The sequence below is a fragment of the Anoplopoma fimbria genome, chromosome 4 (assembly GCF_027596085.1).
Source record: "Anoplopoma fimbria isolate UVic2021 breed Golden Eagle Sablefish chromosome 4, Afim_UVic_2022, whole genome shotgun sequence".
Classification (NCBI taxonomy): Eukaryota; Metazoa; Chordata; class Actinopteri; order Perciformes; family Anoplopomatidae; genus Anoplopoma; species Anoplopoma fimbria.
Window position 1 is genome coordinate 22981969 of NC_072452.1, and position 15504 is coordinate 22997472.

At 41.8% G+C, this 15504-nt stretch overlaps 1 protein-coding gene across 1 annotated transcript; it reads right to left on the reverse strand.

The window, feature by feature from the left end:
• Window positions 1-511: 511 nt before the first annotated feature.
• On the reverse strand, window positions 512-11645 carry fgf24 (fibroblast growth factor 24). The gene is made up of 5 exons (XM_054597142.1): window positions 11621-11645; window positions 10804-10922; window positions 5863-6040; window positions 2559-2665; window positions 512-790 (listed from the first exon to the last, which is right to left on the reverse strand). The coding sequence occupies exons 1-5, from the start codon at window positions 11643-11645 to the stop codon at window positions 512-514; spliced, it is 708 nt and encodes a 235-aa protein (XP_054453117.1).
• Between the last annotated feature and the right edge of the window lie 3859 nt (window positions 11646-15504).

Sequence of the window (15504 nt, forward strand, 5' to 3'; positions counted from 1 at the left end):
GGAAAGTATGGGGTCCTCGTTGTCAGGGGCAACACAAACAAAAAACCGACAGGTATTCCAAGAAATCTCTAGTTGGCTGATTTTTATAACGTTGCGTCAGCTTTGCACTTCAGCCCCCATTGTCAAAAAAAAGAAAGAAGGCCTTCAGGCTGCAGTTCAAAACGTAGCTGAGGACGACGGCGACAGGAAGTTCTCTCAGAGGTCCTTTAGTTTATCCAGTATAAATAACATGACAGACACGTTAGCACAATGACATCAACCCAGAAGAATCCAAGAGTTAGGAAATATTCAGTCATCCTGAAATACAAAAATAAAAACATCTTTGACTTTTTTTTTTTGTTCTTTTTTGTCCGTCTTTCTTTAACAGAAGTGAAGTCTTTAAGGTGATTCTTTTAAGACAAGAAGCTTGAGATTTTTCAGTTACAGTTTTTTTTTTGTTTTGTCACCCCCCCCCCACCCGCCCCAGCCCTCTCTCCCCACGAGGACTATTAGTGCTGTCCCATTGGTCCCATCAGTTCCTCTGGGGGTTGAGTTTTAACCGCCGAGCCCTTCGTGTCCGCTTAGTCACTGGGGTGAACCGGAATTCCTCCAGCGGGTCCAGCCTGCCCTTCGGCGGGCGCTTCATGAAGTGGACTTCCTGTTGCCTCTGCGTGGTCCGCGAGCCTTTCTTGGGCCGCCCCTTCCTGTTGAAGCCGAGGTACCATCCTTTGTACTTGGCCGACACCAGAGCCGTGTAGTTGTTCTCCAGGAATTCCTCGACGAAGACGCACTCCTGCTTCCTTCCATCGGGCTGGGAGAAGGGAGGAAGTAGGACATTAATTAATTAGTAACACAGCAGCACGACCTCTAACTAACAGTCAGATTTATTTCCTGTTTATCAGGGTGTTCAGGCTCACACTGGTTTGCTTTTAAGGTGTTGTTTTTTCTAGTTTAGTGGAACAGCAGTAAAAAGTTAAGTGTTAAGAACATGTTTTTAATACTGAAAAGGTAACATGCATTTAGGGCAACATGTCATTGAAGGATAGCATGAAGTTTGAATAATGATTGAAAAACAAAAACGGTTTAATAGAAAAGGTTAATACTAAACTAAAGTTAAATATATTTCACATGACTAGTGCCCTCACCTGCACGCCTTTACTCTTTACTGCACTAATACACTCCTGTAATATGAAACTACTTCCTGTCTAGTTGTTCCTTTTCACGGTCCTTCACTATTGTACCACTGGTACCACATTACAGTAGTGGATGTAAAGGAATAGTTTGACATTGTAGATTCCATGTCTGCATGCTAACTATGTAGCGAGAGCAAGGAGACAGTTAGCTTAGCTTAGCATAAAGACTTGATTCTTAGTTAACTGAATGCAAAAGGAGTGGTATCGATCTTCTCATCTTACTCTCAGCAAGAAAGCGAGTCTAACCATTTGTCAAACTATTGCTTAAAGTAACTGAGCTATATATTTATGAAAATTAGAAAGATCTAGCTTTTTTTTTTTAAACATGCTGGTGACGAGTGAAATATAAAAAATCTAGAGGACTTTGAGCAAACTGGTCTGTACTATAGTCCCAGCGTACTGTTTATAAAGATAAAAACTAGAGATGTCATGTGATTCTACTACTGAATTTTCTTTGGAAGAAAGTAGTTCCACTGAAATGTCTTCACAGTGAGGTCTGTTGATGATCCGAGTTAACAGCACGGTGCTGCTGAACTTTTCAAATCGGGAGGTAGTATCTATCGCAGAATAATATCTCAAAAGATGGACCAATAAAAAACAAAGTATTTGCATGTCTTCGTAGCAATAGGGGGTAAGTCAGAAAAAAAAAAAAAAAAAGATTTTTAAATCTTGATGCCAACAGTTCAATTTATGTTTATCATTAAACAAGAGGAACACCGCCAGCGATCCATAATTCAAACATAATTTAATCCGATTGTTAAAATAATCCTTCGGTGGTTTAAAGGAGGAAGTCAAAGATCATTATTTTAAACAAATGAGGCCTCAACAACTAAAACGAGAAAATTAAATTCATGTTCCTAACAGATGACCTCGATGAGAGAGTGAAAACTTGTGTGTGAATGTCTGCAGCCCCTCGGATGCCGACAGTGTGAGTTATTAATGCAGACCGGTCACACGTGTGCTTTCGCAAATATCAACTTCTTTTCCATATCGCGAGCGGCCGTCCGCAGAGTCGCATGCAGTCATCCCGCGCTTGTGGCCACCTGGTGTGACTGAGTGATATAATTGCAATGGCATTCCTCCTAAGTGACCATTAGTCTCTCAATGCATTGTGGTGATTGCAGTCCGTAATTGACTGATCGAGTGTCAAAGGAGTAGGCCGATTACGTAATGGAAGAAGGGCTGCGAGTTATCAAAGGGGTTTTGTTAGGGTGTACAAAAACAGCAGGAGAAAGCAGATCTGAGGCCGCGTTCAATTCAGCCGGGATTAAGAGCTCCATTTAAAATATTCATTCTGATATTAAAGAGGCACTTTTATTCTTGCCAGTGAAATTATTGAGTCTTTTTTTTACAATATTCCTTAAAGTAAAACCAAAAGTTACTCACCCTTCCGACTATTTTGCCCTTATCGTTCATGCAAATGTAATGGTCGCTCTCTTTTCCTTTTATTCGAATGTGGCTCCCGAAGGTTTCCGTCTCGACAACGAGAAGAGCTGGAAAAGAGAAGAAAAAGTAGATCCTGTTAAGGGCAAGTCTTTACACTCACATACACATGCTTTAAGGATCCTCATACATTTTAACATATCTGGTAAGTTTATCTTACTTATGGTCAACATTGTCCGGTACTTTATTCAATACTGAATTTTTTGAGTTCCCACAAATTCAAAACCTAACAATCATTGTGTTTAATTTCTCGTCCTGTAAAACTCGGATAATAATAAATGAAAACTTGGATAATAAGCTATAATGATGATTGACTAATAAGTTACTATATTTCTTCATATATACCACCAGAAAACAGTCAACCACCAATATTGGTTTTACTGGAGATTAGATTCATTTTTATCACATCAAGGTTTATGGGAAATAATTTATTTTAATAGCTGAAAATACCAACCAAATACCAACCAAATTCTGGAAGATTCTGTACATATTAATTTTGGGCTGTATAAATGAATTGACTTGACACACACTTTAAATCATCTATTTTACATCATTTAAGCATCATTATTTCTGTGAATCTGAAAAAAATACGATGTTATGGCCTATATTTTTCGTACAAAGAATGAGCAAAAATAGATGAATTATTGGTCTCCAGAGCACAGAATTATTTTCAAGGTATATTAAGTGTATAACTTTCTTTACACAATACCATATATGCACCAAAGCAACAATGCCACGGCCACTTCAGCCTGACACAGCAGTAATCCACTCTCGAGACGCATCCCGGCGGCTCTTTTATCCCCCCCCCCATCTCTCCCCCCCCCCCTCCTCCTCCTCCTCCTCCTCCAAAATGTTAACCCCTGCGAGGTCACCTTTGTCTCTGCTCGCCCCTCGACCAGCCGAGAGATCTGCCAAACATTTGTGCAGCGGTTATGTGCCCCTCAGGATTAGGTTTCAAGTTCCCTTTAGTCTGTGCTCACTCAATCAAAAAGTTAAGATGATCCATTTGTTTAACACACAGGGCCATTCAGTGGCGCTCAAGGGAGCAGAGGAAGAATAGGCGAAGGGGATGGGACGGGCTGGAGGGCAGAAGTAACTCCCCCCCTCCCCCTCCTCCTCCTCCTCCTCCTCCTCCCTCACCCAAAAATCCAACCTTGGGAGGAAAGTGGTGGGAAGGAAACCTGTCTCAAAGGTAAACTTTAGAAGCTACTCCTTCTCTTGTTTTGAGAGATTTCTTTTTGTACGCCAAGATCAATCCGGACCTTTTCTTTTAGAGTCCTTGTGAAGGGAAAAAAATTGGATGTTTAAAAAAGATACTTCAGCTCTGCAAGTCAAATCAGGAGTCATTTGACGACACTTTGGCCTTCTCACCCTTTGCTGGTTTTGCACGGTGACCCAAAATGTAACCTCAGCTATGAAGCCTCGACCTCAGAACATCAGATAAAACAACATTTTCCTCCCTACTGTAAGTTATTCTCCATCTGTGACCCCTGATGGTAAAATAACAACAAGGAAATGGAGTAATTTCATTTTATCGGAACAACATCCACAAGGAAATATCTTCAGGAGTCAGAGAGTGGTCACCGTGATGTTTTGTATATTAACTCTGGGTGTTTTTCTCAGGCTCCGGACTCCGTTGGCAGCTATAGCTGGCATATAAAAATGAAAAAAATCAATTTTTTTTGAATATCTGATCAATGTTTTGACATTAAATACCAGTTGCAGTGAACTCTTAACCAGTGAAGTGTTTTTTCCTTCCTCGTTGCTGTATAAACAAGGGGCCACAGGCTTTTTTTAACCTCAGCATGGGGTCACCTGTCAAAATAGCTGAAACTCTCTTCTTTAATTCCACATTGCAGCATTCATCAGTTTAAAAGCCTTTTAAGTGACCCGCGGGGTCTGCTCCGAGTGGACAACAGGCATCAGTTATGACTGATTGTTCTGGAAAAGGATTGTTCTAGTCCCTTAAAAGTAATGAATATGCTACACTAATACCTAAGAAGAATGATAACACCTGCACTTTGGCTGCACAGATACAGACTTAGGGGTCATGAAGCTAAACATCCAAGCAATATATTTCTTCTGTGGTGTTTTGTGGAGCTCTCCGCCGTGAAGCTGCAGGGACTGAGAGTGGATCCGAGCGAGCGAGCAGAGTGTCTTCCCGAGCGTTAATAGTGAGTGCAAAGGAGTTCACAGGTGCCAGGTACTGCAGCTGGATGGGGAGGAGGAGGAGGAGGAGGAGGAAGAGGAGCGGGACGGGAGAAGGAGGGGCGGAGGGTAGAATTGGCAAGGGCTCATGGGAAAAAATTGGATCTGCTTCCACTCAAGCTCTAACAAGCAGTGAGGAAACTTCGCCTCGGCGCATCTGCGACTGAACACACTAACTTGGAGGCATTCAAGACCCGCAATTTCAGAGCCGTGAGTCAGCTGTTGTGAGCAATATCTGCAGGAAAAGCTCAAAACAAGTCCTGTTGTTTGTGCCGCCGCATCAAAGAGCGCTTCACCGGCCACACAAAGAGGATAAAGTTCATGATAGGAACAAAGCTGAAAATGAAAAAAACTAAATCTGTCCATTTTTTATGCTTAACATTGAATGTGACAATGACCGTCAAACCACTGTGGAGTTTAGAAAATGAAACATCATACATTTAACTTTCTCTTGCCCGTTCAGATTCAAGGACAATAAAGTTTTGGGACTTCACTTATTTCCGTTTCCAAATATGGACCTTCCCAATCCCATTCCTTGTGAATAACACCAACATGTTCTGATAAATTAAGAGACAGTAAAGTTGAGTAAAGCCAATAGTAAAGATATATATAAATATATATTATATAATAAACCAACAACTATTTAAGTTTTTAGTCAGGTTTTGGTCCATATTAGTCATCTGGCAAAATTCTCACCATTGGCCTATAAATCCATCAAAGTAAACATAGACTTGCTCTTGATACCCATATGCTTCAGTAAACATAATTTGCAAGGTCAGCCATTTCAAAATGTTTCCAGCCACCCCAACCAGTACTTGGTGGCTTACAAAAGGCACCATCCACTTTGCCCAAGCCAAAACACAGAGCATGGAAACCAACCTCCACACAATGGTTAGTAAACAGCCAAAGTGTCTGGAGGAGCGAGGGAAGTAAATCTAAAGAAGCACCAACATCTGGCAGGAAGGTGGCGCTGCTTTCTCATCCGCTTATAACAAACTAGCTAACGTGTCGGGTGAGATGCACAGGAGTTCTCCCATACCATACTTGCCCCCATCATCTCCGTTGGCGTTGACTTTCTTCCCCAAGATCTGGACGTGTTTTCCCGTGGTCCTGCTGTAGAGCTGGTAGATCCGGACCTGCTTGCGGCTCAGGTCGTCCGGGTTCCTCGTGTGGTTCTCGATGTAAAACCTGAAATCAGCAGTGGTCTGCTGGGATTCCTGCACAGAGGTGTGAGACAAGAGGAAACAGAGAGAGAAAGAGAGACGGAAAGACAAGACAGTGAGAGATCGTCCCGGCACAGGTGTTGATAGTAGTGTGTGCTGGAGCTTTTATGGGCCCTGTGTCAAAAATTTCAATTGTGCCTCTGGGGCTTAAAAACTGAGATACCAACCGGGAAATTGTGGATGATGCATTTTAGTGTTTTCCCTTCTCGCTTTTAACTGGCACACTTTTTATGCCTTGCATTTACAAGCTGATAACTATGTACGAGGTGTCTTAATGAAGTCACCGTAACCCACAGAACAAGTGCAGGGCCCACAGTGCAACCTTCTGTTGCTTCACACTGAGACAGCCGTATACTATGTGCCCCCAGCGATATTGGGAAACCTTTACTCCATTTCCACAAGCAAGCAAGCCACTAGCAATTATACACCTGAAGCATCCAGACCTGTTGCACTATCATCAAACAAATATCTGCCTGCAGGCCATGTAGGGTCCATAAATTAGGAAACGCAGCAGGCGGAAAGACAAGACTGAGAGGTGGCAAGAGGCACCCTGAACCACAAAAAACGCATTTTTAGGAGGACTTTCTGATCAATCCGTCCAAATCCACCTCTCAGAATTCCCTCGCCTGCTGTTTACAAGTCACCTTAGACCCGACCATAAAAAGAAAGGAAATCGCAGACGTCGACGGCATGTCAGGAAAGCAACCGTGTCACCCAACACGTGGAAGTGCGAGAGGGAAACGTATACTTTCAGAAGCCCTGGAATCTCTGTTCACGCCAAGATCCCATTTCCCCAGCTGTATGGCGTGGTAATTGCACAGTAATGGCTTTTTATGTGGCTGTTCTCAGGTGGCTAATTATATACACATTACATACCCCAAGTCCTTGTTATTCTAACTTCGGTGAATTAATGACATGTAGCAAACATGATGGGAAAATGTGGCTTTGGAAGAACAAATCCTTAAACTTAGAGAGAGAGGTGTCATACAATAATCCTCGGAAGAACAACGTCCGCGAAGATGAGTCCTTCAGGTACGACCTACGTGGCGCCCAACAAGCAATAGTTTGGATGTCAACTCGAGGACTTTGCTCTTGAATGCCTCATAGATTGTGAGATATAGGCAGCATTTCTGGGCGGAAGGACTTGTTGGCTCACCATGACGTAATCGGCCTAGAAATGTGGCCCCTCGGAGGAGCCAGCCCCCGAACTGGGACACAGCTTCTGTATCTTGACATTTAAGGAAACACGCCCATAATGTTACTTTTGGCATCAGGCGGTGTGGAAAATGAGAGGCTGGATATCGCAATGCATTACCTACTGATGCAACTAATTTGTGCTGTTAATATTGACTGCAAGGCATCAAAACCTACGAGCTGTGATGACTTTATATCACGCAATGGGATTTTATTTTGTCCAGTAAGCTATTCCTTAAAGCAAAAGTATCAGAATTTGCTGAAGCTCTGTTGGCTCATTTTTTTTACCCCCTTTGGTTTCAGCCCAACAACTTCTCTCTTAAGATAGGTCACTTTCATTTTTAATTTTCTCTAAGGAAGTCTTCCAACATGCAACACAACTTGCATGAAACTGCTCAGCATTGACAACCATGACGTAACATTGTCCTTTTATACATTAGTTTGACTACAGTGAACACAATATTGAAAAAAATGATTCAAGACCACAACTTTGTGGAGCCCTATAAAGATAACCTTATACCTAAAGTCGCCCTCAACCAGTTCCTTAATCCTATAAACTCAACCCAGACATAGAGATTTACAGTTTTAGCATCTTAACATTGGACCAGGGAACTGTTAACCCAATGCAACCAATTCAAGGAACTGTCAAGTCAATACACCAGTGTTCAGAACAATGCACGTCTGTGTCACCTCAAACTTAACTTAAACTGTATTTTTATCGTCACTTACATAAAGTTTGACCTCTGCATTTAACCCATCCTAAACCTTTAGGAGCAGTAGGATGATGTGTTGGGTTTTTAAGAGTCTCCCTCAAGGACACTTCAACATGCCGACAGGACGAGCCGGGGAATCGAACCGCAAATGACCCGCTACGTTTCCTGGACATTGAAATGAAATGGATTTTATTGGAGACAACGTTTTAACTTTTGCTCCAAACAGAGATTCACAGAAGCTTTCACATTTTATGCTCTAAACATTCAGTGTCATGTTAAATGCTCCCAATGGAAGCTCCAGAAAACGAGGAGCAGTTAGCACCTACAGCACTTTTTATCCAAGGAATAAAGACTCTAAATGGATGAAGTTATCACCGTCCTTCACAGAGTACTACTACAACGCTTGGAACCAAAGATGTTACTACAAAGACGCTGGATTACCACTGAACACATGCCGGTTTAAAAATAAACACTCATGCAACAGCAAAGTTCTCATTCAGAACTGCACACAAATGTGTTGAAAATGATGAATCCTTTTCAAAAGCCAAACATCAGCATTTGTCAACTTTCTCTCAGAATGAACCTCAAAGCTGACGAGCAAGAAAAGAAAAAAAACTAAAAAAAAAAACTGAACACACAACAAAACTTGGCCTAACTGGGCTGCTGAGGGATTTATCCCAAATCTCCCCCATCTCTAAACAAACATAAAGGTGTGTTTGGTAGACAGTTGCATTTTGCATCAAGGGAAAGGCAAGCCTAAGCACATGGCCGGGGCTAACGCTAGCGACAACAGTTTTTTTTTTTTGTTTTTTTTATCACGCTGTCTCCTTTCTTCAAAGACACAGCATGAAAACGGATATGGTTGAAACTTCAAAAGTCTGGCACTCATCTTCACCCAGGAAGCGGAGTTGTCGCATCCATCTAAGATACACCTTGCTATCTGCTCGACACACAAACAGGGTCACACACACACACACAACTAGGGAGAAACACACACTCCCATGCTGGCAGTGCATTGAAAGTTTCCTTCCAACTGTGGTCGCTTCTGTTGTCTTTCCTCGTGAAAATCACAACCACAGCATGACATGTAAGAGCCATTAGCCGTACGTAGCGGCGCTGAGAAGCAGAGTGGGCCAACAATACGGAGAGGCAAAGAGAAAGGAGGGCAGTAAAGGGCTATTCCTGCATTTCTTTAGTTTGATCTTTATCCTGGAAGCACTCAAGAGAGCCACGATGCATTTCCTTTGTCTGATAAATGCTTTAATCTAATCTGAATTTTTCTCTAAGCCACAACAAACATGGAAATCACATCTGAAAAAAAACATAAAACCTCATTCATCAGTGCACCTCATAGGTCTGTTGGGCCACACTGTGCATGAGGTTGATCCTCTCTGCATGTGAGGAGCGGTCAGTCGACACTATATCTTTGTTTGTGCCAGCTCTGTTGGAATAATCAGAGCACATAGACTTATATAACGTTGCAGTTTTTTTAGTTTTTTGGGGAGGTTTCAGGGTTTTATATTTTGTCTCTGAGACATTATTTTTTTTAAAAAGTCAGAGTCAGACTTGTAATTTTGTTGCTGAGAGCTACTGGCTCCCCGACCAGGACATGCTCATCCAAGCAGCTCTGAAGTAGTAAAATATCTGAACTGTGCAACCAATTAAATGTGTTTTATATTTGTCTACAAACAAACTTTCCATCAAACAAGGTCAAATGTCATTTTTCTTTTTATATGTTTTTGTAATCTATTAAAGATATAAATACATAAAAACTAGAATCAGCATGTTACATACTGTTGGATGCTTTTGTAGGGGAGGAAAAAAAAATGCATCCCAGAAGTGGATGAGAGATGAAAACATAACCTTCTCTTTTTTTCTTTCTCATTCAGTCAATGCTGTTTTAATATTCAAGATAAGAGAGCATAATCTGAAACAACAGCACGTGGGACATTACGATCAAACACGTCATAGGGCCATAAAGTGATCAGATGGCTTTATGGGGTTAGGAGCGTGCTCTCCGCATCTTATCTGAATCACAGCGCGCAATTAGGTGAGTGGAAGCCTGCAAATCATTACTGTTCAAAGTGAGACGCGACTCATAAAAGAAACCAAAGGCAACCAGCGCCAAACCAGCCCATCTGTTCAGAGAACAACTCCTAACCCCGGGGATCTAAACATTTACTACACTATTCTGTTGTAAAACACCGAACCTGCTACTTGAAGTCCAGATTAAAAACAACTGGTTTTAATTAATATCTGCCAGATTGATGGTAGCCTTCTGATCGGAGGTATTTATTGATTCGTCTGGATGCAAAGCAGCTGATAGTCTGCAGATCAGAGTCGAAAATCCCCTCTGATATTTATGTATCAGTGCAGGTTGTATTATTTTTTGCATTAGTCATTTTAAAGGGGAATTGCATTTATATCTCGCGATGTTCCTGCTGTAATATAAATCAAAGTGCTTAATATTGAGTGTGGTAAATTGTTCTTACATTTGTGGGACCTTTCCCCATTCTGTATCTCTATAATAGCACTATGACTTCACATCTCTTCAGTTCATTTACTTATTTTTTTGCAATATTCTTTTTGATTTTAATAGTTGATTTTCTGCAAAGCAAATGCTTTCCTAAAACATCATAGGCCGATTTCTTAGCTCCTCATTAATATGAATGAATATGGATTCAATACAAGCAGGTCAATCCTGAATTTGTTGGGGACGACATTGTAAATAACCCCTAACCCATCATCAGCACTATTCACAGACATCAGAAGAGGAAAAAAATAAATAAACTGCACAGTGACATGCAAACACACACATACAAAAGGAGACCATCGAGGGGGTAAACATACCTGTAGCTGGAAATAGAGTACCAGAAAATGTAAACACCTATGTGGAGAGAGAAACACAGAGAAGGCAGAAGGAAGGGAGTGAATCAAACAGGCAATTACATGAGCAAAACACAGCCTACCTGGATGAAACCAGCGCGTAAACATGGAGCTTTTTGGCGACTTCTATTGGTAAGAATGCATGATCTGATGTGGAGCAAGAGAAGAGAAAACGGAGAACACTTACAGGTATATGAACCTCGAAGGCAGCACAGACATCTTGACTCGCAGAAATACACCTGCTTCCACAGATTTAAGAGCCCCAAAGGAAAGGTTGGCGAGGTCGCCCCCCCTCTCTTTCGCTCCCCTGCGCGTCCTTTACGCACACAACTCCGGGGGTAAGTAGGAGATTGAATCCCAGCGTGAGGATAGATCACTGGAGAGCAGCAGCAGAGTCATGGAGTGCAACATTAGGTGTTTCCTTGTTGGGGGTGGAGGGGGGTGGTGTGGGGAATTATCCAGAAGATTATTATTATATTATTTCTTTTTTTTTTCTCAGCTCAGTTTTTCTCCTGCGCTCCCCCGAAATCCCGAAACGTCTCCAATCGGTGCCAAGTGTGTGTGTTTTGGGGAGAGGAGGGGGGGGGGGCAAAATTGGAAAAAATTGAAAAATTCAACCTAATCTAGAGGAAAAAAAAGAAATAAAATCTCCTCGCAACAAAAAAAAAAAAAAAAAAAAAAATATCCTTAAGAGTTTTTGCGCCCCCAAGAACCGAACCAAGTTCCCCCACAATCCCAGTCAGTGCTCCGGAGATCACAGGCTCCTCAGCTCCGTCCGTACCTGCGGGGGTTTCTACACCTTGCATGGGTCATTTTTTTTTTTTTTTTTTTATTCTACTCAAGCACTGAATAACCAAACGCTTCTTTTTCTTTTTTTTTTCTCTCTCCACCAAGACATACAAGTCGCTTTAAAAGTGGACAAAACAAACTTCCAGACATACACACCAAATTACAAAAAAAAAAAAAAAAAAAAAAAAAAAAAAAAAAGAAAAAGCAAGTGTGGAAGAATCGCAGCGGATCCCTGGAGAGGCTCTGGGGGCTGGTGATGGCGCAGCAGTGCCTGTCAGTGGTGTTTGTGCGTCTGCGGCTTGAGATTTGGGCACAGAGAGGCTTTTTTGTTGTTGGTGGGTGGAAACATGTCAGCGGTTTGCACCTGATAGGGTAATCTTGGAGAGACCATCAGCTTGCTTTTTTTTTTTTTTTTTTTTTTTTGTTCTTCCTTCTGTCGGAGGGCAAAGCGCAGCGCAGAAGGAGATGAAGAACACCAGACAAGATGCGTTTAGAAATTAATAACACATTTTTATTTTTATTATTTTTTTTTTTTGTAAAGTAAGTTTGGGAAATTATTTATTGGTTTTCGGATATGAACAAAGACTACGTCTAATTGGAGGCATGGGGTGATATAAATACGCCAAAAAAATGAGTTTTTTTATTAGATCATTAATTTATTTATCTTGATTTTAACACAAAGCACATTTTCAGTGTCTATTACTTGACAGGCCTTTATAATATATTATAATGATGCACACACTAACACGTATTGGTATTGTCACTATGAGCAGAGCTGCTGTGTGGAACAGCTACAGAAACTGTCTCTGCCTCTCTGTTATTCCTGCTTTTTAAACTGCTGCTATGTGTATTGGCCTCGGCTCCTCCAGACACCATTCAAATGCAGGTTGTTGTCGACCTCGATTTCTTTCTTTTTTTTTTTTTTTTTTTTTTTTTTTTTTTTTTTTTTTTTTCAATAATGTGCTATAACTTATCCCGCATTTAAATGAAAGAGAGGTGTGAATGCGTTTACGAGCTGGCAGCAGTAAAGCGAGCCCACATCCCCGCTGCCATTAAACAAAAAAAAAAAAAAAGAGGGTTTGCCTTTATTGTCCCATTAAAACTGGATCCTCGGCATTCCTGTCCCATTGATATTCAAAATAAATCTAAATGATTACATAGAAAACTTCCCATGTTGGGGATTTCAAAGGGCCTCCTGCAGTGACTTCAGTGGGGAATGAAAGGGAGTGTTTGACTAAGAGCTCCAGCTGCAGATCAACATCAGCAAAACAGAACCCCAAATCAACAAAAATCTGTTATTTATCCGGAAAAATAAAATGAAATTATGGCTTTTCTTAAAGAAGACTTAATCTGAGTGTTTATGATTTACACCAACAGGTTAAAGCGTTTGTGTTGCGAGCAGCAAATGTGGATAAAGTGGGTTGATGTGGGTTTACCCAGTGATTCATGGCCGTCTGCCTAACAAGAAGGCTTGATCCTGTCAACCACAGTGCTCTCTAATAAGCCCTGTAACACAACCGATGTATAATGTCAATTCAAGCATGACTAATTTTCTCTGCCTAAGGGAGGGAAATCACAGCAAAAAAAGTTGTGGTAAATAGTAATTATCGAGGAAGATAATTTGACGATTTCTTGACAAAACGTAAAATGCTCTCGGTTCCGTTTGATCAAATGTGGCTTACATTAGCTGCCGCTCGCCACCGAGCAAAGAAATGAAAAAAAAAAATGGAAATAAAAGCACCTGACAACTGATTTAAAGAAAACAGCGCGATAAACAGCAATTACCACACTGACTGTGATGGAGCCAGCACTGTGGAGTCACTCAACGCCTCTTAAGCACATGTTTGTGACAAAACTTCTCGGAGCATGACTGTAAATCCACAACTGAGGAAAGAGCGCGCAGCAGCAGGCTTGATGTTGCCACCTGTGAGTCACCAGGAGGAGGAAACGTATCTCTGCTCGTGGCAACAGTTGTTTTCAAGAGGACTTTTGTCAGTGTATCGGTCTAAGGAGTATGGGAAATAAGCAATGGCTACAGGCCAAATCTTGGATGGTTTCTGCCATGCACTTGTCTGGACAACCAGTCACTGTTGGCAGTCGGCCAATCAGGAGCCAGAGGGACAGATTTATTCTAGAAATGTAAACTTATATGTGGCACTAAAGTAAGCAAAGTGGTCTAAGAAACACTTTCCTGCCTGGAACATAAACCTGACTATAATAATGACTTAAACTAAAGGACTTTATTTGCTATGTCATGCAATGTCCACTTCTATGTCTACCACTTCTATCACCATCTATATCTTTCTCTGTTTCATTTTTAAGCTGCTGAAGTTTCTGCACCAAATCCACCAGAGGAAACCTCCTGTGTGAGTGTTGCATCTGGAGAGAAAAGTGACACGGGGTCTAATGCAAGGTGCAAGTAAATAAACATCATCTGTAGGACATACTGCAGAGTTGAAGGGTCGGTTCACATAATTTATATATAAACATTTTTTTTTTTTTAGAAATCAGCTAGACTGTTTTATTTACTAGTTTTTTTAACTTTACAATATACAAGTATTTCTAGAGTAAGTGGGACTCTGTTTTTGCTGTTGAATTCTTTTGAAATGTATTATTTAAATTCCATTGACCTCAATTAAAATGGTGTGGTGGCAAAAAATCTTAAAACCTAAGCAACTAAAAGCCAAACTATCTGAACGAAATGATACTGTCTGAAGTAACTGACAAAATTCAAAATGTATTTATTGATATATACACACACATTTTTGAATTTGGGTGAAGTGACCCTTTAAAAAGGAGCGCCCTAACATGTGGATTGAAAACTACATTTTCACACCATCAGTCAAAAGAGTTGGTGCTCAGACAAATTGCCCGCTGACACTATATGAAAAAGTAAAAGAGATAAAACAGCAAGAATCAATCAAGTGCAGTTTGCTGCTGGTCGAGCAATAACAAGAGTGAGCTTTATGAATGGGGAGAGCTGTTTCACAGTCCAGTTTCTGAGGCTCGGAGGAGGGGACGAGTGGGTGGGGGGTCGGGGGTGGGGGCAGCCACTCAAGAGTTGGGATAAGGTTACCCACAGAGATTAGCTGACAGGAGTGAGGGAGTGAGAAAAAACAAGCAAGCAAGTTAAAGGTCTTAGTTTACCTGGCTGGCTGTGCTTGGCAGCCAATGAAAGTGCTTTGGAAACCGCAGATTCAAACGGGGCCCGAAACGATCCTCCGCCGCCACATTCACCCATTCAATTTCAATTTGGATGAAAACAAATTTCACTTTTAAGTCGAGTCGGCGAATGATTTTATTTGGACGGCTCCCGGGCCTTCCTTTCAAGCCCCCTTTTGAACTCGAACCTCGACCGCGTCCCCGTGCAGCTATGCGTGTCTTTTCCGCAGCGACGGGACTGTGGGAACGTCACCGAGGATATCTCATCGGGGCCGAAGGAGGAGGCATCTGAAGGCGGGCGAGCGCTCGGCGGTTCAAAGGGCCCTAGCAGGCATTTAGGGCTTGACAAAAGAACTTGGCAGATCAGTAAGTGAAGCCCAATGTACTACATTAGTGTCAGGACCCCCTCCGCGTCCCTCCCACTTTGCACTTTCATCTCTGACACGGACATATTGACTTAAAGGAAAGGAGGGGTGCCAGGGCCGCCGAGGGGGTGGGTAGTTGGGGTGTGTGTGTCGGAGGGGGTATATGTGTGTATGTGTGTGTGTGTGTGTGTCCCATTCAATTCCCAAGGTGAGGCGATTGAAGCAGAGGGGTGACCACCGACTCATATAAAGCCACCCAGAAGCCCCCTTTTTTTTTTTTTTTTTTTTTTTTTAACTAGAAGTCACAGGCCGACAAGCGTGTGAGACCTAAACGGGACGGCCCTCTTCC